Source organism: Lepidochelys kempii, chromosome 2 (assembly GCF_965140265.1).
Source record: "Lepidochelys kempii isolate rLepKem1 chromosome 2, rLepKem1.hap2, whole genome shotgun sequence".
NCBI classification, from domain to species: Eukaryota; Metazoa; Chordata; order Testudines; family Cheloniidae; genus Lepidochelys; species Lepidochelys kempii.
The window spans coordinates 135,044,502-135,067,696 of record NC_133257.1 but is presented as its reverse complement, the minus strand read 5'-3'; the positions used below and the strand labels follow the sequence as shown (position 1 = coordinate 135,067,696).

At 40.7% G+C, this 23,195-nt stretch overlaps 1 protein-coding gene and 1 long non-coding RNA gene across 3 annotated transcripts in view; one reads left to right on the top strand and one right to left on the bottom strand.

The window, feature by feature from the left end:
• Positions 1-23,195, bottom strand: part of RETREG1 (reticulophagy regulator 1) — a 151,906-nt gene that overhangs the window by 60,545 nt on the left and 68,166 nt on the right. The window contains exon 1 of one of the 2 annotated variants that reach the window (XM_073332288.1): positions 2,567-2,994. The exons of the other annotated variant lie outside the window; for it this stretch is intronic. Coding sequence (XP_073188389.1) covers positions 2,567-2,601 — 35 coding nt within the window. The 5' untranslated portion in view covers positions 2,602-2,994. Of the gene's footprint in view, positions 1-2,566; positions 2,995-23,195 lie in introns of those variants that run through there. 2 annotated transcript variants of the gene reach the window in all.
• LOC140907100 (uncharacterized) lies at positions 8,111-23,155 on the top strand. The gene is made up of 3 exons (XR_012157375.1): positions 8,111-8,294; positions 16,269-16,389; positions 22,659-23,155. It is a non-coding gene; the product is annotated as an uncharacterized lncRNA (long non-coding RNA).

Sequence of the window (23,195 nt, the reverse complement as noted above, 5' to 3'; positions counted from 1 at the left end):
ATGTTGATCTAAAATTTATTCAAGTCAGGCTAAATGCCCAGAAAAATCCACTGGTCAAAATGATCCCCTTTTTGCTAAGAAAAAAAGGCAAATGAAATCAGAAAAACTCCTTTTTGTCCCCTTCCTCCCCCCAACACCTGAGTTTTTTTTAAAATATAAAAACAGTTCCCAATCTGAGAATTTATAAAGCAGAAAACAACTGGGAAATTCACATTACTGAGTCCAGTTCAAGGGAAAGAAAAGGGAAAATAAATATTGCACTTCAGCATGAGGGATATGTTAGAGGTATAGATGGTGGCTGCAAGTGGGAGTTGGCACAGAGCTGCAATTCCCAGTTTGCTGATCACACTGGATTTCCAACCGTTTTGTTCCACTCGAGAGGCACAAAGGGTGGGGACCAGGATTTGGGCCAACGAATTCAAGGGTTGTTCCAGGAATTCATTATGGAAGGAGTGGGCCCTATTAATATTAATATGTTTTGTTTCAAGTTCTCTCTTCTGAAATGTTTGCTAACTAAACCATCAGCTTACAAAACTCTAACAGGTTAAACATTAATTTTTACAGCATTATCTCATATCTAATAGCCAAGGCCTCCTTACAACAAATTCTGAACTCCATATGCTGTCCATATCCTTCTAGTTTCCTTTGTATATTGGTAAACATCAGATTAATCAAAAAGTTTCAGAGTAACTAGTTAAATCAATTATTTTTCACTGGCGTTAAGATAAATAGAGATGGAAAATAATCTCTCTGATCAAATTGTTCCATTCTCCTGCAAGTGCAGGATACAGTCCCTTCATAAGACTGACATGATATAATGAAAAAAAAAAAATCACACTCTTTTGTTTAAAACCCTCCCCTCCCCTCCCCTGAGTTTTCTTGTGTCACTCATATTATTCCTTCCTTGTATTGTAAATATAACCAGATTTTAATAAAAGTACCAGCTAAAGTGTTTTTAATAAAAAGCAACTAAATCAATATTTTAAAATAAAAACTATCAATAGATAATTACGACTTCACTTTAAAAATAATCATATTACACTGAGTTACAATACTTTTACATCAGATATTTGCTGAAAGCCCAGATCCTGCAACAGGATGTGTGTGGGTGAACTGATGTGTTTGCACAGAGGCCCAGTCATGTCACCAGTGATCCACATGGGGACAGGAGTTTGCCACATCCAATTGTAGAATCAGGTCTGAAGATATTGTCCTGGACTGGACAAGTAGAAATAGCTATTTTAATACTATAGATATTTTTCCATAAATCGTGGAAAAAACAACTACTGCGTTTGTATCCAGATTCATCAGTTGGCATGATAAATTCAAGCCCTATGTGAATCTAGATTTCTGGTTCTTACAATTCCTTAAAATGTGCCTTGGCTGCACAAAATTGTTTTTGAAAAGCTGGAAGTCTTCAAGCAAATTTCTGCCCTCTTTATGTGGTTTTAAAACTTTTGATTGACATAGCGCATTGTATAATTTGTGGAGTCTCAAACTGTTCCTTTGGTCATACTTTGGAGTCAATATTTTTCACTAATATCATGATACTTAAAATAATCTCAAAGTGGAGATACTGTTTGGCTTTCAAAAAACAACACTTCCTCCCCGCTCCTCCCAGAGCAGAAACTTTGCTGCAGCCTGATTTACACACAAAAGTAAAATACAAGTTTGTCGTCTCTGAAGGAAAAAAAAGCATTTCCCTACAGACAGCCAAGATGTTACTTCCTAAAGGGTTACTGGTTTCAACATGTTTTGGCAGACCACACAATGTTAAATCCAATGCCATTTATTTATTCATATTTTCCTATTTCCTTTAAGGAATCTAGCTCACTTATTCCTGGGATACACTGAAGATTTGTTAACTTCATACTTCACTTTAAACACATTTTAATTGGAATATTAATAATATCTGCATTTAACATATATTTGTAGCTAAATTTAAGTAATTACATTTATTTCCACTGGAACATGATGGATTACGTTGATGAAAATTTAACAAAATAGTTGCTTCTAAAACTAAATTTTAGATCAGCACCTATTTCTCAGTCCCTCTCCTATGATTTTACAATCTAATTTAAACAGAGCAGATCATAGAAAGAAAGTATTCCATGGGCATGTCTCACAGGAACACAGTGCCCTATCTAGCAGTATTAATTATGGATCTGTCAAACAGGTTTCACAAAAGTTATTTGTGCGTCTGACATTTTGAGGCTTATGCTGTTGTCAGGATTATGGCTAAGAGGAGTGATTTATTAGAAATCTTTAATTATTTTGTGTTATTCTCTTTTACCCCCCCTTAAAAATACACTAGCACTTATATAGCATTCTACAACACAAAATCTCTCTAAAAACATTAACTAATTCCCAACACTGCTGTGATCTAAGTATCCTTAGGTCCATTTCAAAGATGGGAAACTGAGACAGATGACGTGATTTGCTATAATTGCAGAGCAGGTTTGAGTTAGAGTTGGGATCAGAATTCAGGACTTCCAGGCTCTTACTCTTATGCTACTTCAAAATATATAATTCTATATGAAAAAGCTATAAAAGTAAATTACAGTACCTTTTACCTTGTCCAAAGTCCTCACCTTCCGACATTTCAGACTTACAACAACAACAAGAAATCTACACCAAACTAGTAAATCCAGACAAAGATTTTCAATTCTTCGTGTTTTAAAAGAAAAACAGCCCAAGACTCTGCTTTGTGTGCTTCTGAGTAAAGTGCTGCTTCTTTCAGAGAGTACGTGTTTACACACATCCTAAGCAACTGCTTGTCTTGAATGAAGTTCAGAGTGTTCTATTTTGACTGGCTAATTCTATAAATAAATAGGTTACATCTTACTACAGGTACCGTGACAGGCTGTTAGGTTTCAAGCACAGCCCAAAAGCCAAATATTTTTTTATGGTCATGTGAGAAGGAATCACCAGCCAGTAATTAACCTTTATTTGCCTGACTCCACTGAAGCTCCTCTGTTTTCTCTCTGCTTTTCTTGGCTGTAACTAAGCACAAACCAAAATGATAGAAAGCTACAGTACATGGAGTTTACCAGGAATGTCACAGCAGTCTAAAAAATTATATAGAAAATACTGTGTAGTTGGTTAGAAAAAAAGGTATATTCTCACTGTGATAACATCTAAAAACTTTGTTTACTGGCTGTCTCCACCACACAGTTGGCAGACAACATACTGTTATTTTCCTCTCCTGCATCTAGAAATGTCATGAGACACTAGCAGTTCATTAGGGAAAATGAACTGGAAGATCTATATTTCCAGTTAGGATTCATTTCCTTCTTGCGTTATGAGCACGGGTTCCTTGCTTGTGTGTGTATTTGTGACAGTCTGTCAAGTCAGTAAAAAGGAACAGGAGTACTTGTGGCACCTTAGAGGCTAACAAATTTATTAGAGCATAGTCTCTAAGGTGCCACATGTACTCCTTTTCTTTTTGTGGATACAGACTAACACGGCTGCTACTCTGAAACCTGTCAAGTCAGTGAAATTGCTTCCTCACAGGTTGCTTCTTTCCATAAGACAACAGCTTGACATAGGCATATTGTAGTAGGAAAATCCTATTTTAATAAATGTTTTGATTTAGAATGTAGTATTTATTGATGTATTTTATAAGTATGATTTAATATGCCCTGCCAGCCACCCTTTTTGATTTCAAGGCAGGAATAGACCGGAACAGTCCTTTTGGCTGATTATGGTCACCTTTTGTTTTAGGATAAGTTTTCATTATAGTATTTGCTATAAGGTTTTGCTTCTTGTATGCATTGCAAATTAACTTGTATAAGGTTCTTATAATCCCTTTAGTAACCATATAATCCTTTCCAAAATGTTATCCTGTCTGAAAGTCTCTAAAATTGTTTGCTGTAAGTGAGGAATATGTGCATAGTTAAAAATAAGTGAAAAGCCCATCACAAATGTCCCGATGGTCAAGAAAAAGTGAGAGACTTGGAAACATCAGGAGACAATCAGAAAACATCCATTGTATCCGATGCTAAACATGTTAGCAGCATTGACGACCTCAGAGGTGAGGCAGGCACCTCTGAAGGTGAGACAACAAATAGGAGATAACGATGCCAAGACAACAATAACTATCAAATGATAACAGCAGAAAACCCCAAGATTAACACCACTTAAGGACTAATGATTATAAAGGATGACAGTATAAAATGCATGGACTCAAATGGGAATTTACAACTATGAAGATGGAGTGTTTTGCCATGAAACTCTGGGTTCAGTCCTGCAAAGCCTCAGAGCATTGGATTGCAACCGACAGAACCCAGCTTCTCACTTGTGCCCAATCTAACTGGCCATTAGATTGACTCAAGCTACGACAGACTGGTAACTATTAAGACCATCTGCAGGACGTGTGTGTGTGGGTGTAAGATTGAATGCAAATGCTGTTATATTTTCAATAAATGCAGCGTATTGCCTTTTCCCCTGAAAAGATCCCGTGTGCTTTTTACAAGCATAACAATGTGATCTTTATAGTATCCTTATGGACCAATCACTACTTATGGATATCATTACACCAAAAGCTGTTTTCTAGAAGGGGAAGCAACAAGTTTAGATATTCCACCTGAAAGAATTGTGCAAATGTTTCTGGGAAAAATAAGTCTTAACAAAAACCTATTGTTTTAAGTATCTGATCAAAGTAGGGATAATGAGTAAGGCAAAAATCAGGCTCTATGTTCTATTTATTAAGACTTCTGACATTTACAATGTGTGTATTATAAGTAGTACAATATTGACTAGAAAACTGCTTCTTAATTTAAAAAACCTAAGGAAAAAGGTTCAAAATAAAGGGATTCTAAATAAATAGTGGGATCTCTCTTGTACCAAGAATGGTCTAAATTCATAAAAAACCCTAAATAGCTCTCACAGGTCATTCCATCAAAGATTGGCTACTTCAAGTCACAAAAGCTAAGCAGGCTGGATAAATATTTGAATGAGAGACCATGTACAATTCTCAGAAAATGGGTGAACATCAGAGAACGTGCATGTTGGAGGTCTGTGGGAAAGGGAAGTTTTTTATTCTTCTCCCTGTCCCCAACTTTTCAGCCAGTTTCCACTTCCTTCCCCCTTCCAAGTCTTCCACACTGTCCCTCTCCTCAGTCCTCAGCTAGCCAACTCTTCCTTCCAATCTGCACTCCTTCCTTCCTCCCTTTGTTACAGATGTTGAGGGTACAGCAGGCATGGGTAGTTACTGCACCCCAACAATCCAATTTAATCGTAAACACATGCTAGTAAAAGTGATGCCGCCTTACACAACAGATCTGTTCCCTATGAATATTCAATGACACCTGCTTCCTTCAGTGACCAAAGTGTATTGCTTTTGGCTCCTGTTAGCCTAAGACAGAGGGAGCTGGATTCCATTCTGGCTTGCAACTTTTCAACAAAATTGTTAACTATGTTCTAGAATCTGCATTAATTAATGATGATATGGCAATACAGAAAATAACCCAGTTTGACTTTGAGATCCCAGACTGAGTTTGCAGGCTTATCAGTTATCAAAAACGTGTTTTTCTTATATAGAACACGTGTGTACACACCTACCTACCCATCCACTCCATTAAATTAACATTAAAGACTGTGAAGTCAAGCACTCCAAAATTAGGAAGTGCCAGAATCAAGGTTGCTGCACATCTTTAATTCCTTCCTTGTGCACATGCATTATGATACAATCTTTAATTACATGATCACGTACTATTTTTTCCACGTGACCCCTGCCTGAGTCAGTGCACAGGATGGACGGTGCTCACTTAATGAGCAGCTATTTAATATTTTGTTTTATCTTCATTGTTTAATACGTGGCCTTAGGCCTTATTTACTGCACACTATTCAAACCCTGCTCTGAAGACAATTATTAATTTCCTCGTGGGCTTTTCTTTGGTGATCATCACTATATTATCTCAAAAAGAAGAGTAGTACTTGTGACACCTTAAAGTGCATCCGATGAAGTGAGCTGTAGCTCACGAAAGCTTATGCTCAAATAAATTTGCTAGTTTCTAAGGTGCCACAAGTACGGCTTTTCTTTTTGCGGATGCAAACTAACACGGCTGCTACTCTGAAACCTATATTATCTCAGGTTTCAGAGTAGCAGCCGCGTTAGTCTGTATCCGCAAAAAGAAAAGGAGGACTTGTGGCACCTTAGAGACTAACAAATGTATTTGAGCATAAACTTTCATGAGCTACAGCTCACTTCATCGGATGCATGGTGCTTCACAAATAATTTATCTTTCCAACACTCTTGTCAGAGTTACTATCCCCATTTTACAGCTATGGAGCTGAACCACTGAGAGATTATGGTCAAAAGCGTGCACTAATTTTGAATGCCCAATTTGAGATGCCTTGGACCTGATTTGTCAGGGTACTTAGCATTAGATAGCACTTCATATGTTCAAAGCACAGCTCCCCCTGACTTCAGTTGCAACTGTGAGTACTCAGCACTTCTGCAAATCAGATCTAAGGTATCAAATCAAGCATCCAGGAATATTATCCTTTGTGACCACACTCTGAAAAGTTTGGTTTAAAAGTGACTTGCTTAGTATCATAGTGGAACTTTGTGGCAGAGGTAGGGATAGAATCCAGTTCTCCAAGGCAGCATTCAATTGCTTTAACCATAAAACCATCCTTTCTCTCCCTGATTCATTCACTACACACCTTCCTAACTTCTGTAACAAATGAGGCTAGAGTCCCACAAACAACAGTCTCCTTTATACCCATTCATCCCCAAAGCAGTTTTTAAAATAAATTTAAACAGATAGTGTTTATTTTTAAGCATTTTTTCCATTTTTATTTATTTAAATTTTCATACTTTGGGAAATTATGAGAGGGGCTCAGACAATAATCATTTGACATTGAGTTTTAAAAAATAAAGCTTTTGTAACCATTAAAAAACAAACTGTCAACATCATGACAAAATATACAAAGTAAATATCCTTAAATCAAACTCTAATACATTCTCAAGCAGCATTTTTAATAGCAAACAGAAAAATAAAAAATTCCATCATCATGTGGCATAATATTGATACCACTTGGCTCATCAACTGGGGTGGACCCTTTAGATCCACTACACAATTCACAACCTACCTAGCCAATCTCAGATTCCAGTTTCTTTCTGTATTATAGCAGAAGTGAGTTTTGAAGAGGGACTTAAGAAAAGTTAAAGAGTTGGCTTTATGGACTTTGACTAGGAGCTCTCCCCGCGCAAGCAATATGGAAGGAACCATGAAAGTGCTTGTTTGAGAAGCAGGCAATCAACGCTGGCATCATAGGTAGGAACTTACCTGACATAAAGGTAACAAGTTGGATAGGTAGGGTGGAACAAAATTGTGATGAGCTTTGAAACCAAGGATAAGAAATTTTTGTTTCAGATGGAAGAGTGGGAGCCAAGGGAAGGACTTAAAGGGTGTGTGTGATGTAGTCAGGGCAACAAGCCAAATTGTGCAAGATGATCAAAACTTGGACAAGAACTACAATACTAAATCATCAAGTAAATTTCCCAAGCCTTTATTAGCATGATTGTCAAGTAATTTCATACGAATTTCACTAATTTTAATAATTTTATTTTTAAATCACAATGCCTTTCCAGCAAGACCAGGCCAATGCTATAAAGCTCTGGGTGGCAGCACAAAGTGTGTACTACTATGGTCAAGGATTCATTATGTGACAGGGAAAAGCAACATTTCATCCTAAAAAGTTACTGGTTTGGCAGCAGTGACATCTTGGGCTACTGGAGAGCCAGATAAAGACAAATGTAGCAAAAATGTGTGTGTGTGTGTGTGTGTGTGTGTGTGTGTGTGTGAGTGAGTGAACACACACACTCACGTGTGGGACAGCTGTTGAATAACTGCCTTTTACATAGACCCAGATAATATCTGTGACATACAAGTTTGAATGCATGTTATTAAAATAAATTTTGTTTCCATTTCACACAAGAGATGAGTCACATCAGGGTTGCTGTTCCTCCCTCCAGAGCGTGAAGGTGACAGGCGGTAGGGTTGGATCACGTGGGCCGTATGCATTCCCAGTTTCAGAGGATGAGCAGCAGGCTGGTAGTAAATATGCATAATCACTGTGTTGCCATGCCAACTGTCAGTGCTGGCAACACTGTCAAATAGAAGTTCCATGTAACCGTTCTTTTCTTCAACAGTTCAAGTTTATGGAATTTCCCCATCTTTATCTGACAAACTGCAGAAGCAAGATACATAGGCGTACTTGCCACACACCATTTAGTGTGGTGACACTCCACATAGCATTGAATCAGCACAGGAAAGCCAGGCAAGGTATGGAACATGCTCATGGAATGTGTGGCATTCTTTTCTAATTTGTCTACAACCTAGCTGTGGAAAAAAGGATCTACCTCTGTTACAATTGCCTTAATTTTCTGGTTATTTATAGTTAACTAGTAGAGTATATTCTGCTTCTGGGTACAGAAGGTTATTTATATATTTCATGAAACATCTTACACTGACTCTACATTATTCAGATTGCCAGGAGCATGTCATTTTATTCTGTAAGGTTCAGTTTCTATCAGGATTATGTAAGCATGAAGGGTATAGTTGGTACAATTTATTAAATATTGTAGAAACTGCACAGAATAATATTCCTACAAGAGTATCAATTTATAATGATTTCTCCCTACCTTGTTGAGACTTTGTTTTGCAAGTTACATTTATTCTGTTAAAAAGCAGAGGAGGGAATGAAAACTGTATGAGGAATCTCTAACAACAATATTTATTAAAGATGTATATCTAAGGAATTGAGATTGGAGATTAAATCAATTTTGATGTCAATTTTGTATACTAAATAAATACACTAAGATTAAGCATATTTCCATGTTTCCTTATAATCTTCTCCTTGAGCTGTTCAGTGTGACAGCCTTCTCAAGGTATTGATAATCAGAACTAAAAAGCCAAACTACTGTTTTATAGGGCCGCATAGTGTTTATTTGTAAACATACATGCACACAAATCTATACTTTAGTATAGATTTGCCCCATGATGATATTCTGTATTGTCCAGCAAGACAGGAGGGACATAAGAAACCCTTCCAGTGTCTGACAACAAAGAACCAAGGTATCTTGAATCAAAACATCTTGAACTCTAGACACAAAGATGGACTTTGCTATTTGAACTCTGATCACATGCACTGAGTGCAGTTCTTGAAGCCTGTCCCACAGCCAGATCCATACAAATTTAGATTTAATTGTGAAGTAGAGAAGGATTTGAAATAAGAACCTCTGCTGTGACTGTGCACACAGTGATGTGAAGGCAACAGAGAGATCTGCCAGCTGATTCACTCCATGGATCAATTTTTCCATATGAATACAGAAACATACTTATACTTGCCTTACTCAATGGGACTACTCACATGAATAAAGAAACAAGGATTGGGTCTTTAAATGTACAACATGAATTTTATGAACTGTGAATAAACCCATAATTTTAAAATGGTCTGGGTGAATGAAAAAAGTCATGCAGACAACTTTGTATGTTTAAAGATATAATAAAACCTAACCTGATTTAAAGCACAATTATATTGTATAGTAATTGCTCTTCTAAACCCAAATTAAATCAGACTGTTCTCATAAAGAGAATTGCAAATTTAAACCTTATTGTTTTATAGATATGGATTATTACTATACTTTCAAAAGAGCCTAATGATCACTCAGACTTGACTTCAGCAGCAGGAATAATGACAGCAAATGCTGCAAAGTAAAAGATTTTGTATTTGTTTACTGAAGTAATAACCTGGACATAATCTTTAATCTTTCTCTAATATAACAAAAAAGATGAAAAGGTTTTATGAATATAGAATATACTCACTTTTCCAGTAAAATCAAATTTCACAAACTTTTACTACTTTAAGAATAGGCCTTTCAACTTGCAAAGCTGCATAATAGCTCCTTATAGCATGAATGTCAGAAGTTAGGATTTCTCATAATTTGAAACCAAGTCTAAATGTAAATGTACATTCCCCTTTTCAATGAACTGGGAATGTCTATTTTTTAGTAAGAGAAAATAGATCAACTAAAGATAAATACAACCCAATATTCCATGAACATTATTACCCTCCCTTTTCATACAGGGAAGCATATATATTTTCCAAATAATTTTCATTTATTTATATATGTAGTACAACATAAAATATGTAAGTTCACACGGTTTACATCAGAAGAGTCTATTATAGCAACTTCTGTGTAACACTGCAAACTTGCTGAAGGATATATGCTGTATGTATAACTTATACTCTAACCCTTTAAGCTGTTCTGTGTGGCTCCCCCCTGACTTAAAAATGTATGGGCACGACTGTACGTGCCTAACTTTGAAAAACTTCCAACAGCCTCTACTGTGTGTACAGAATTTCTGACATGTCCCCATCAAAGTAGAGAAGATATTTACATTTATTTGTGGGTGATTTACCATGTAATTCTATATAAAAAATTCACCACGCTTGGCCTGGCCAATGTGATTTACATAAGTATTGTACCATTAGCGAATGCCTTGATCCAACAAGTTATGTGAGGGCAGACCCCTTGTACATACACAAAATATACTTTTATACATTTAATATAAATACATAGACCTTTGTTTATATATTCACAGTTGTATGTGTCCATTGGGTTTGAGTATACACATACACAATTGTGTTCCTTCTCCATAACTGGAGGAAATAATCTCATTTTTAAAACAAGTTTAAAAAACATGAGCTAAATATTTAGAAAAGATGCATTCAGGTTGGATGGCAAAAATCATATATGCAATATTAAAACATCCATAGAAAACAGAGTTAAAACACATGCAACAAATATTTAGTCCTCAGAACAAAGCACACAAGTCACATTTTTGTTAAGGAAACATACTAAAATGGAACAAGGTGGAGGCATGGCTGTCTATAGACACCAACACCTGATTTGTAAGTCATGGATTGTCATTATGTGTAGTTAGTGTCTCACCATGAGGCACTCATACTAGCCCATTTTTGTGAAACACAGAGCCCAAGATTTTTTTCCACTTTGGTTTTTGCATATAAGCTGTAGAAAGAATGAGAAAGTCAGAAAATACTTTAGAGAATAAAAAGTAATCACACTCCCAGATGGGTCAAAGTAGTACCTCTTCCTCAGATACAAATATCATAGATCATGGTGAATGTATGTGACAAAGTGAGAGAGGATCTAGATCAGAGGTGGGCAAACTTTTTGGCCCGAGGGCCACATCTGGGTGGGTAAATTGTATGCATGGCTGGGGCAGGGTGTTGGGGTGCGGGAGGGAGTGCGGTGTGCAGGAAAGGACGCAGGGAAAGGGATTGGGGCACAGGAGGGATGCGAGGTGTATGATGGAGCTCAGTGAAGCAGACTGGGGTGCAAAGAGGGGTGCGGAGTGCAGGGGGGCTCAGGGCAGGGGGTTGGTGTGCAGGAGGGGTGTGGCAGGGGACTCAGGGCTGGGTGTTGGGGTGCAGGAGTGGTGCAGGCTACAGCAGGGGGCTCAGGGCATGGAGTTGGGGTGTGGGGTAGAGCAGTTCGGGGTACGAGCTCCAGCCCAGTGCCACTTACCTAGAGCGGCACCAGGGTGGCAGTGGCGTGCACCGGAGCCATGGCAGGCTCCCTGCCTGCTTGCCCTGGCCCCAGGCTGCTCTGGGAAGCAGTCGGAACCATGTCCCTGCGGCCCCTGGAAAAGGGAGGGCACAGGGCTCTGTGTGCTGCCCTTGCTGCTCCTCCAGGTACCTCCCCCAAAGATCCCATTTGCCACGGTTCCCTGTTCCCGGCCAATGGGAGCTGCAGGGGGTGGTGCCTGGAGGCGAGGGCAACACACAGAGCCCTCTGGCTCCCCTACCCCCACGAGGGGCTGCAGGGATGTGGTGCCAGCCGCTTCAGGGAGCGGCGCGGGGCTTGCGGCGCCAGAGTGGGGGGGACTCCTGCGGGCCAGATCCAAAGCCCTGGGGGGCCAGATGCAGCCCACAGGCCATAGTTTGCCCACCCCTTATCTAGATAGATTGCCAGGAGTCCTTACCACGAAGGGTGAAAATCTCAACTGCCCTGGGACTTTTTTGGCCATGGAAACAAATGTGTGTGTGCGAGGGAGGGAGGGAAGTATCACCTTGAATCACATTGAGAAATTAATTTAGAAACTGGTCCAAGGAATTCAGCACCATACATATTTTCCTGTTGTGTGAAACTGTAAAAGCTTTTTTCTCACAAAGCCCATTTCCTATATATCCTGAAGTCTATAGACTGTACATATATACCACTTTACCCATCATTATCTGCAACTCAGGCTAATTACATGAATTATAAATCACTGACAGGCCAGGAAGGAGAATAAATGACAGACACATGGGATGGGTCTAATCAGCAGGCTTCAACTTTATTATTTATACACTGGGGTTGGCACCTACAATGCCCACTCCTCACTCTTACGTACCAGGCATTTTAATAGGTTCCAGTGCAGGTTACAGGGCTCCAACCTCACAAACAAAACAGTAACTCAGGATAGATGCTCCCTTACCTACCCTACAGGCTCAGCTCAATTATAAAACCTCCCTCTCCCCATCCCTGTGTAAGGGGTGGGGGGAGGGTGGGGTGGGTGACAGAGGCCACAAAGCTGGTGGTGAAGAGACCTCAGTCCTCAAAGATTTTGGGACTCTTTCCTTATATAAGTGTAAGGTCCTACAGCAAAACCCTGAGTCCCACTGACCTCTGGGAGCTGGTGCTTTTAGCCTTTATATGCATTGGGCACAGGCCAGAAGTTGTGATGGGTCAGTAGTCCTACCCTCATTATATAAACCTTCCAATAATCTATTGTTTTTAATTAACTGTACATCCAGGAGGCTGTGAGGAAGACATAAAAAAAAAAAAACCACCGAACTTCCTGCCAACATGGCCTCAAAGGGAAAAATTCCTTCCTGATCACTAGAAAACAGGCAGTCAGTCAGACTCCTAGCAACATAAAAAGGGACTGTTCCTAACATAGAATGAAGGGGAAGGAGGGCAGGGCAGCTAATTGGAGAGCAAGAGGCATTTGAAAAGCCTAGGCTAGCTTAAATAGACAGGGAAGGGACATCTGGAAGCCAATTCACTGGCCCCATTACCTCCTGTTCCTGCCAACAGCTAAGCAAAAGACAAAAGGGGGGAGTGGGAAGTCACAGCCCCTATCCTCCCAGCATGCCCTCTGGGCTTCTCACATTCCCTACCTGTTGAAGGCAATAAGGGGGTAATCCACTCAGCAAGCAGGGAATTTGAGACTTTGGAATGTGCTTTACTAGTCGATCCCTAACTGCCCAAGTTTATTAGCTTTCAGGGTTATCTTTTCTCTCTCATCTGTAAAAAAGATGGGTGATGGGTAGAGTGGAGTAGTTGTTGCATGAGACTCTCATGGAAAATTACTTTGTCATACTGATCATGTTACTGGCTAATTTGATGTTATCTTGAGGTAACTGATTGACCTATTTATGTGTATATTTTTGAAAGATGGGCACTCGTATTATAGAGTAGGAAAATTCCAAACGAATAGATAAATATGTAACATATATGCTGTCTGTTGTTAAGGCAACAGTATATACACTTCAAAGATGTGACTCATGAATCCTGTACTACTACATCCTTGAAATTAGCTCAAGGTAACAAGTAACATTGCTCAAAGGCTCACCAGTTTAGAGATGGAAAGTTTGAGAACTTTAAACTATTTCAAGTATCTAGACAAATCGCATGAGAAGTTATTATACAGACCTGGAAAAGTGTTCAAGCTACTGTTGGCACATTGTATATTCCAATACAACTATCAAACCAGATATATACCTGCATGAGAGGCAAACAGCAGTTTACCCATTGAGGATAGTGGAGGCCACTAGAAGACAATGCTATATGTGAGCCAGCTCAGGAAGTGAGGAATCATTTAATCATGCAGAATTTCTAAGGTAAATAAGAGATATGCAGCTAGACAGTACTAATGCCTGTGTTTAACTTGGATCATAAACACGGCAGTTTGCCAGGGCAAATGAACATGGCTCAGCACTGCTAGTGTTTGGAGCGGGTGTGGGGGAAGGATATCAACTTCCTGATTGGATCTTTAACTTATTTTAGGTGCAACCGGGGAAATTCCAGCTGAAGGAAAGTGTCTAACATGCCACAGGATCAAAGTCAAGGTCTAACTCTGGACTTATAACCTGAAGTGCTTGAAAAAGCATCAGCATATTAATATAACAGCTGCTTGGTATTTGTAAGATAACAGTTTGCCTTAAGTTGTCCTTAAGAAAAGCATTCTGGTTTAATGCTTACACAATGGAAGTAAGACAGACAACTAGATTCCATTGTCAACTACGCTACTGGTTTACCATCTGTCAGTGAGCAGGTTGCAAAAATTTGATATCTTAGTCCAGGGATCTCAAACTCAAATCACCATGAGGGCCACAGGAGGACTTGGCCTGAGGGCCGCATTACTGACACTTTTTCAGACAAAGATACAAAAGTCCCCCACTCCCACCCCACTCCACTCCTTCCATGAGACCCCGTCCCTGCCCTGCCTCTTCCCACCCCTTCCCAGCCCCCATTCCAACCCCTTCCTCAAAGTCCCCGCCCCAACTCTGCCCCCCCGTCTCTATTCCAATCCCTTCCCCAAATCCCCACCCCAGCCCCGCCTCCTCCCCTTAGCGCACTGCGTCCCTGCTCCTCCCCCCGGAAAGTCCTAAGCATTGAGAGGTAGGCGGAGGAGTGGGGACGCGGCACGCTAGGTAGGGCAGAGGCGGGGTCGTGAGGGGAGCTTGGCTGCCAGTGGAGTCGGCACCTATGGCAGGCCCATGTGTTTGAGACCCCTGTCTTAGTCTTACTCAAGGTAAAATGAGAACAACATTTACTGATCTTTAAACAGTTTGAGATCTTTTAATTAAAATTATGTTTATTTACCACATGTACTCCACTTCGATAGTTTCTAAACTGTGTATTTATCCAAGGCACCAGAAACACTTCCTCCACTAAGCTGTCACAAATGTGATTCTATTTCAATGCCTGTACTTCCTTGACTAGTTAAGTTAGTCATTTCTCATTGCAGCCTACCTCAATGTACATGTTTAACATTACATTTCCCCAAATGATCATATAAAATGACATGCAGCATAACAGTGCTAACATGAGTTGTAGCTCACGAAAGCTTATGCTCAAATAAATCTGTTAGTCTCTAAGGTGCCACAAGTACTCCTTTTCTTTTTGTGAATAACAGACAGACTAATAGCAGACTAACACGGCTGCTACTCCGAAACATGACAATGTTAGATCATGTTTATTTGGACACCAGAAGAACTTGGGAAGACTTATTCAGAATTTAAGGTACTGTAGGGTACATGCTGAGGCCTATCTAAGCCAGAGATAGTGACCCTTTAACTTAAGAACCTAGTGGGATACTGAACCACAAGATTAAAAGGGGAATATTCCCCACCTCTGCAACTGCTAGGAATAAAACCAGGGTAATTTGGTTCTATCTTCCTCAGATGAAAAGAAAGTTTTCCTTAAAAAATGGCAGAAAAGAAATCAAGCTTTAAATTAGCTGCTTGATTCTTTTCAATGTTAGGATAAATATTGAATTGTTACGACTTACTGAAGCCACTCTGCTCACATGACTCATCTTCTCATACAATATTATGCCCTTATATCAAATGCACAAAAAGCAAACGATATGAAGTGCTGATTTGACAAACTTTAACTCAATACATCAAAAGCCTGTGTTACTGTAGCACAGAGCTAAATCTAACACTGTCCAAGCTTCCTGTCAGAAGACCTATTGGGAATGATTTTTTTTTAACACACACACACTTTGTGCCTTTTTCAAGTTTTTTGTGCTGATTTAGGAACTTCCCAAACAAAATAAAGGCAGTGTGTGTAGGCTCAAACCTCCAAAATAAGCTGTGAAGATTTCTCCATATGAGCTATAGGTGGTAACCACATTTTACAAGCTTGACCTACTGTGTCCACAAAGCATTGGAGTTCACTGAATCAGACTTGGAGATCATAAAAACTTCATCTGTACTTTTACAGAATTTGTATTTTCCCTGAATCAAAGAACAGAGTTTATAAATGATGCTGGATGTGCACACAAAGTTTATGTTTCTTGAACCTGATTCTGGAGATTACAAATTACATAGTCTATGGGAAAACAGGGTAAGATTCTGTGATTTTTTTTAATGTATTGGTCAGTAAATGAAGTACATTTGCCATTATTTAAAACAAAACAAAACAACAGTTTATACATTTACCTCTTTTTTCTCTCCAGGCTTGGGCTTTTGACTTTGTGAAGTAAAATGGGACCTGTAATACCTGCGACCGTGTCTCCTGAAGGTGTCATCACACAAACCAAAAATGCTTTTTTATATAATGCAACATAGACAAGCATGGTGAGTCATATTTAGATTTTTAAACAGGGTTTCAAATGGCTTTGGATCAAAGAACTTACAAGTCTCCCTTGTCAAAATAACGTGCTGAAGGTAAGTGCCAGAGATAATTGTAAATTGGGTCATTTTCAAAATCAGTATAACTATATATGTGTTTTGTTTTTAAACACAAGTAGTAATCAGTAAAATATGTATTATAAACATGTCTGTACTTACTCACTTTTTGACTAATTTATAGTTTTATTTTATAACACAAGGTCCCATTCTAACTTCTGTTACTTTAATTTTGCTCCTATACTGCCATGAGCCTCCCATCTTTCGTTCTTTGTTTCTCTTACTGTTTAATCCAAGAATTTTTATAAAAAATGTTTAGAAGACACCAGCTGAGATCATTTTAAAATTTGAAAAGCCACAGTACTAACACCCATCACAATACTACCCTTCTTTCCTTTATCATCATTTTTCATAACAGCTCTAAAGAAGTCTATCAGTTTTGCATTAAGGGAAGATATTTCACTTTACATTTTACATTTGGAGTACTGAAAAACCATTAATTTTACAAGTAGTTTCATGCATATATTTGATAAAAAGTGAGATATTTTGTCACCATGATAACCGTTGCTCTTTTCAGATAAGTGACCATACTTCAGAATCTTGGCCTAAGAAGTTTCTATATGTAGACATATTTAGCTTGGTTTCTCAGGGCACTTGCATATTGTTGGCACAAAGAATCTTTGCACAATGGAAAAAACAAAATAATTACACTCAGTATGCGGTTTGCTTACTTAGTAATTGTTAAGTAAATATTTTCTGAGGAGCCTCCAGAACTGCTTTGGGTGGTATATTTGAAATTCAAGCAGAAAAGCGCCTGTATTTGTCCTCTCTAATAATTGCCCCAAAGCTGCCAGCAGATTAATCCAAATCTGAATGATCCCATCTGGAAAGTTAGCTAAAAACTTCTCATAGTAAGAATCACTTGCCACTGCTACCAAAAATAAAGACTAATAACCAAGCAGTCAACCATGTGAAAGTGGTCTGCTGATGGGATTTCAGACACTGTGATGAAAGCAAGGAATCTCTTCCTCCATTCCTGTACAGCCACAGCACAAGATTTCAAGAAACCTGTGTTGCAACTGTTCAAGCTCAGTTGGTGCTTTTGCAACCAAAAATGGAGACATTTTTCTTATGTAAGCAGAGTCAGGATGAGCTCTATCCTGACATCTGGTGGTGAGTTGTGATGGGTTGTGGAAAAGAACTTCAGGGGCTGATCTCATGTGCCACTCCACCTAGATGTTCACACTTTGACTGCTGTGGGATCCCCAGTTTCTCTGTTATTGGGGGAGGAAGAATAAAGTGTTGTTATCCTGATTATGTGGATCAAGGACAGTGGAACTGTACTTGGCTTTTTGTTATGATGGAGGTACTCACCATCAACTAAGTAGCACTTGCTAGGCAAGGGACATGGGTTCCAAAACTCAGTGAATTGAGAAAGGTTGGGGACAGACATTTGTACCTTGTGGTATGGGCCCCTTCTGAGGGTCCTAAATGCCAGCTGCACTGCCTCCTCTCTCCACTGTGTAATAGCAGAGCTAATTTTGATTCCATTAGGAGTCTGATTACAGATTGCAGAGCTGAATTCACTTTGGGCCAATGGTGCCCCAGCACTGGACTCCCCTACTACGAGCTGAAATCACTGAGTGCTGTGTTAAGTAGTAGGGAGCCTGAAGATATATTGGTGAGTGGCTCGCAGGCCTGTTACCGGCGAGGAGCAGCTGGTGGAGCGGCTCGCAAGATGGCTACCGCGGGGAGCAGCTGGTGGAGTGGCTTCTAGGACAGCTACCGGGGGAGCGGCTGGCGGTGAAGGCTGCAGCAGAAACCCACAGAGAGATGGGGCAGTTGGCTGTCGGAGCACATAAGATGCCCCTTTACTCCCCCACCCCAATTTCCACACAGGCTGGGGGAGAGAGGGTTAAAACTCTGCAGATGAACTTCTGAACACTGGACTCCCCAAGGACAGAGACAGAGACTTTTGGGTTATTGGACTTTTGGGTTGCTGGACTCAAGAACCAAAGGGAGAGGACATGGCCCAATTTGCTTGGGGTGGGTTTTTGCTCATGGCTTGTGTTATGAATCCTGTTGGTGGTGTTTCCCCCAACATAATGCCACATTGTTTCTCTCCATTATTAAAAGGCTTTTGCTACGCTCAAACTCTGTGCTTGCGAGAGGGGAAGTATTGCCTCTTAGAGGCACCCAGTGGGGTGGTATATATTTGTCCCAGGTCACGGGGTGGGGGCTTGAAATGGTTTTGCATTGTGTTATTGGAACGGAACCCCTAGATACTGAACCCGGCCCTTGTTGCTGCCAGCTCTGACGGGCAGAAGGGTCACACTTACATTTATCTGTCTTAGGCCAGTGTTCAAAGGAAACATCGGAAGATGCAGCTTAAAATTCTGTCTTATTTAAAAGACAAAACTGCAAAATTTTGTTTAAAAATGACCTCACTTAAAAATGCCACCGAAGTCCAGTAGTTTCCAAGTGCAGATAGACAACACTTTTACGCCCATTACTGATGTAGCATATTAAACTGTAACCTGTGACCTAGCTGTTTAAAGGCCAAATCCTGTGTGGCATTGAGCACCTGCCCCTCCCCTGGAAGTCCATGGTAGTAACAGGTGCTCAGTTTGAATCTAGGCAATAGCTACTCTGTGTGTCTTTCCAGGACTTTACAATGCATAAAATACAAAAATAATGCAGAAATAAACTTGCTTTATACATCACATGGTCAATCACATCAGTGTAATTTTGTACAGTTGTTCTGAGGTCTAGGAGGTGGTGAGAGACCGACCAGCTGAGATATCGGGGTAAAGATGAAAGGGAAAAAAATAGGGAGGACATGAGGGAAAGGAGCAACTATAGACCATGAACTCAGGAAGAGGAGGTGGATGAGGCATTTCTAATACAAATAACAGAAATAACCAAATCACAAGCCCTGCTAATAATGCGGGACTTTAACTATTTAAACATCTGTTGGAAAAAGTAATACAGCAAAACAAAATTTCCAAAAAGTTACTGAAATGTATTGGGGACAACTTTTTGTTTCTGAAAGTGGAGGAAGGAACAGACATTTTGGTCAGAGTCAAGTCTAATAGGGAGGAATTGGAAGAGAATCTGAAGGTGGAAGGCAATTTGGATAAAAGTGATCACAAAATGATAGATTTCATGATTCTAGAGAAAGAAAGGAGCAAGAGCAGCAGAATTAGGACAATGGACTTCAAGAAAAGCTAACTTTAACAAACTCAGAGAACTGGTAGGTAAGGTCCCATGGCAATAAAAAGCTAAGTAATAGAAGTTCAGGAGAGCTGTCAATTTCTCAAGGAGACAACATTAAAGGAAACTATCCCAATGTGAAGGAAAGATAGCAAGACTAGTAAGAAGCCAATATGGCTCCATTAGGCACTCTTTAACGGCCTGAAAATCAAAAAGAAATCCTACAAAAGGTGGTAAACATGGACGAATTGCTAAGGAGGAGTACAAAGGAAGAGCGCAGGCATCTAGGGACAAAATCAGAAAGGCTAAGGCACAAAAATGAGTTAGACCCAGCAAGGGATGTAAAAGGCAATAAGAAGAGGTTCTCTGAATACATCAGGAGCAAGACAATGATGAAGGAAAATGTAAATCCACTATTTAGTGGGGAAGGAGAAGTAATATTTGAGGATATGAAGGCGGCTCTGGTGTTTAATCCCTATTTGGTTTTAGTCCTCACTAAAAAGGTTAATTGTGACCAGATACTCAACCCAATTAATATTAACAACAAAAGGAAAGGAACCCAAGCCACAATAGGCAAAAAATAGGTTAAACAATATTTGGATAGATTTGATGTAATCAAGTCAGTAGGGTCTAATGAAATTCACCTGACGGTACTTAAGAAACTTAAGGAACTAGTTGAAGCAATCTTGGAACTGTTAGCAATTATCTTCGAGAACTCCTGGAGGATGGGGTGAGTCGCGGTAGACTGGAGAAGGGAAAACATAGTACCTATCTTTAAAATGGGGAATAAAGAGGCCCTGGGGAATTGTTGTTTGTTTGTTTCTTGATGTGTGGGATGTAGTCGGTTGTGCATGGTTTTGTCTGTGCCTGAGAGGTCTGTTGCGGTTCCTCTCAGTATCATACAGTCTCAACTGGGGCCGGTGATATTGTTGTGCATGGGGCCTCTGATAAGGTTGATCCTGTTGCCTCCTGGGGAGAGACGGGTATATCCCCAGTGTGCACAGGATGGACCTAGAGTCTTTCATGGTGTGAAGAACTTCATCGATTTTTTTGGAAAAAAGTTTATCCTTATGAAAGGGAAGGTCCTCCACTTTGGTCTGCAGATATTTAGGGATGCCAGATGCAGACAGACAGTCAGGAAGACCAGTGCATCAATACCATGGTGGCAGTAGTGTGGGCTGCTACGTCTGCCATGTCCAGGGATGCTTGTAGCGCTGTCCTAGACAGCAGTTGACCTTCGATGAGGACAGATTTAAAATCCGCTCTTCTGTCCTCTGGGATATGGGAGGTAAAGTCAAATAACTTGTAACTGTCATAGTCGTAGCTTGCAAGGAGGGTGGAGTATGGCCCAGGAATTCAAGTCGTTTGAGGTCCTTATCTTGCAGAGTGGGCCCATATTGTGGCTGCTTTGTTCTATGGGTCACTGCATCCACCATAAGAGAGTTGGGCAGTGGATGGGAAAATAAGAAATCTACGTCCTTAGCTGGTATATAATATTTATGTTCAGCCCTTTTACATGTTTACAGGGATCTGCCATATCATATCAGTGGGTTCCAGGAGAGCCTCGTTTATGGGTAGTGCAATCTTTCATGGCACAGAGGGTTGGAGGATTTTCAGGAGTCTGTGTTGTGTCTCCTGCATGTCCTCTAATGGAATGTCATGGCTGATTGCCACCCTCTTAAAAAGTTCCTGGAACTGCTTAAAATCATCCACGTTCTGTGGCAGTGGTGTCATGCGAGCTTCATCTGCAGCTGATGGAGAGTTATGAGCAGGTGATTCAGGGAAAGGTTCATAGCCCACATCTTCGAGGGGCAGCTCAGGAGCTCTGAATGTAGATGGAACTGGAGACAGAGGTGCAGAGAGGGTCTGCAGTCTGGTGGAAGGTCTGCGAGAAGGATTGGCGCAATGGGTAGATCAAGGGTACCACTGAGGCCAGTGCACAGGGTATGAAAAGTGGGGCCCCGCCCGTGGGGGACAAAGTAGTGAAATTGAGGCTGGTTCTTGTGAAGTGTTGTGCTTTGAAATAGGTATGGCTCCGGTGGGAGAGGAGAGTCAAGCAGGGAAAACTCTGCCTGCTGCAGCATGTCATTCTCACGGTCGGTGAGGGTGGCCAAGTCGGGTGGTGAGAGCAGCTGGTCAGAGAGTGAGTGCTCGGTGCCTAGGAGGGGAGAGTCAGGCTCTGGGGCCTGATTCAAGAACTACTGCTGCTCCATGGACTGCGGTGCTGTGGGTCTCGGAGCGTGAGCCGACGTCTGCAGCAATTTCTGCGGGAGTGGTGCGTCTGCGGCGGAGGTCATTGTCAGGCTCGTGGACTGCACTGCTGGTACTGGGTCCGTCCACGGTGCTGGCAGGGCCAGTGCTGAGGAAAGCTGCCTGCTGTGGGGTAGTCGAGTCCTGGTTTCTGTGCCCCATGAGAGCTGTGCCTGAGGTGCTGGGGTGGTCAGCTGTGCCAGTTTTTGCCACGGTCAGCACCGGAGGAAGAGATTTCGCCAGAGACCTTTTCTGTTTCTGTAGATCTCTATGTGGAGAGATTGGGGTTTCCTGCCTCTTCGCATGAGAGAGTGAAGCCGTGCTCCTGGTAGGTTCCGACCTGGCAGGGGAGCATGAGGGAGAGGGTTTACTTGTGCCCGTTTCTGTTGGTGGCTGCAGAGATTTCTCCATAAGGAGCATTTTCAGCAGCAGGTCTCTGTCATGGCGAGCCCTGGTTTTCAGGCTAGTACAATGGACACACTTAGCGGGGACGTGTGTCTCGCCTAGACACTTCACACAGTGTGACTGTTCATCAGACCATGGCATAGACTCATTGCAGAAGATGCATTTTTTGAATCCAGGGGACCCCGGCATCATGAAGCTATGACTGCCTGAGGGGGAAGTCTCAACGGGAGATGAACGTGAGAAAAAAAAACAAACAACTTTTTTTAGCTAATGAACAAGGAATAACTATTCTAAAGGAAGGGAAAGAACTGGGACACTTCTATCTACCTATTTCTACTTATTTCCTTCAGTGACCAGGGGCAGTGCTGAACCTCTTCCTGAGCCCCGTCTTCAGCCGATTGAGAAGGAACTGAGGGGGTGCGGGACATGGGCGCACAGACAGACCCTAATGCCACCGTGAGACAACAGCTGGGTACGTGCATCTGGAGTCCATCATCTGGAGTGGAGCACCCATGACACTCGAAGAAGGAATTTTATACTTTAAATATTAATGTTAAATATTAACTTGAAGTCCGTGGAACTTTGTAATGGACTGATCTCAAGGATACTTTTCGTCACCTACTCTCAAGAAATAATAAATAAAACAAAAGCAATACTACTAAGCATGAAAAAAACTTGGATATATTAACTTCAATCTTTTTCACTGTAAGAATGAGAAATAGTTAAAGTCTGACAGACAACACTACTTTTGAACATTGTCCATGCACTGACTAAATCACTAGAGAAGCAGTTTAAGGAGAGTAAAATATATTTCAATAGATAAACACATCAGATAACTGTTCATAGGGAAGACCAACTCAAATGAAGTATCATAACACTTTGTTTTT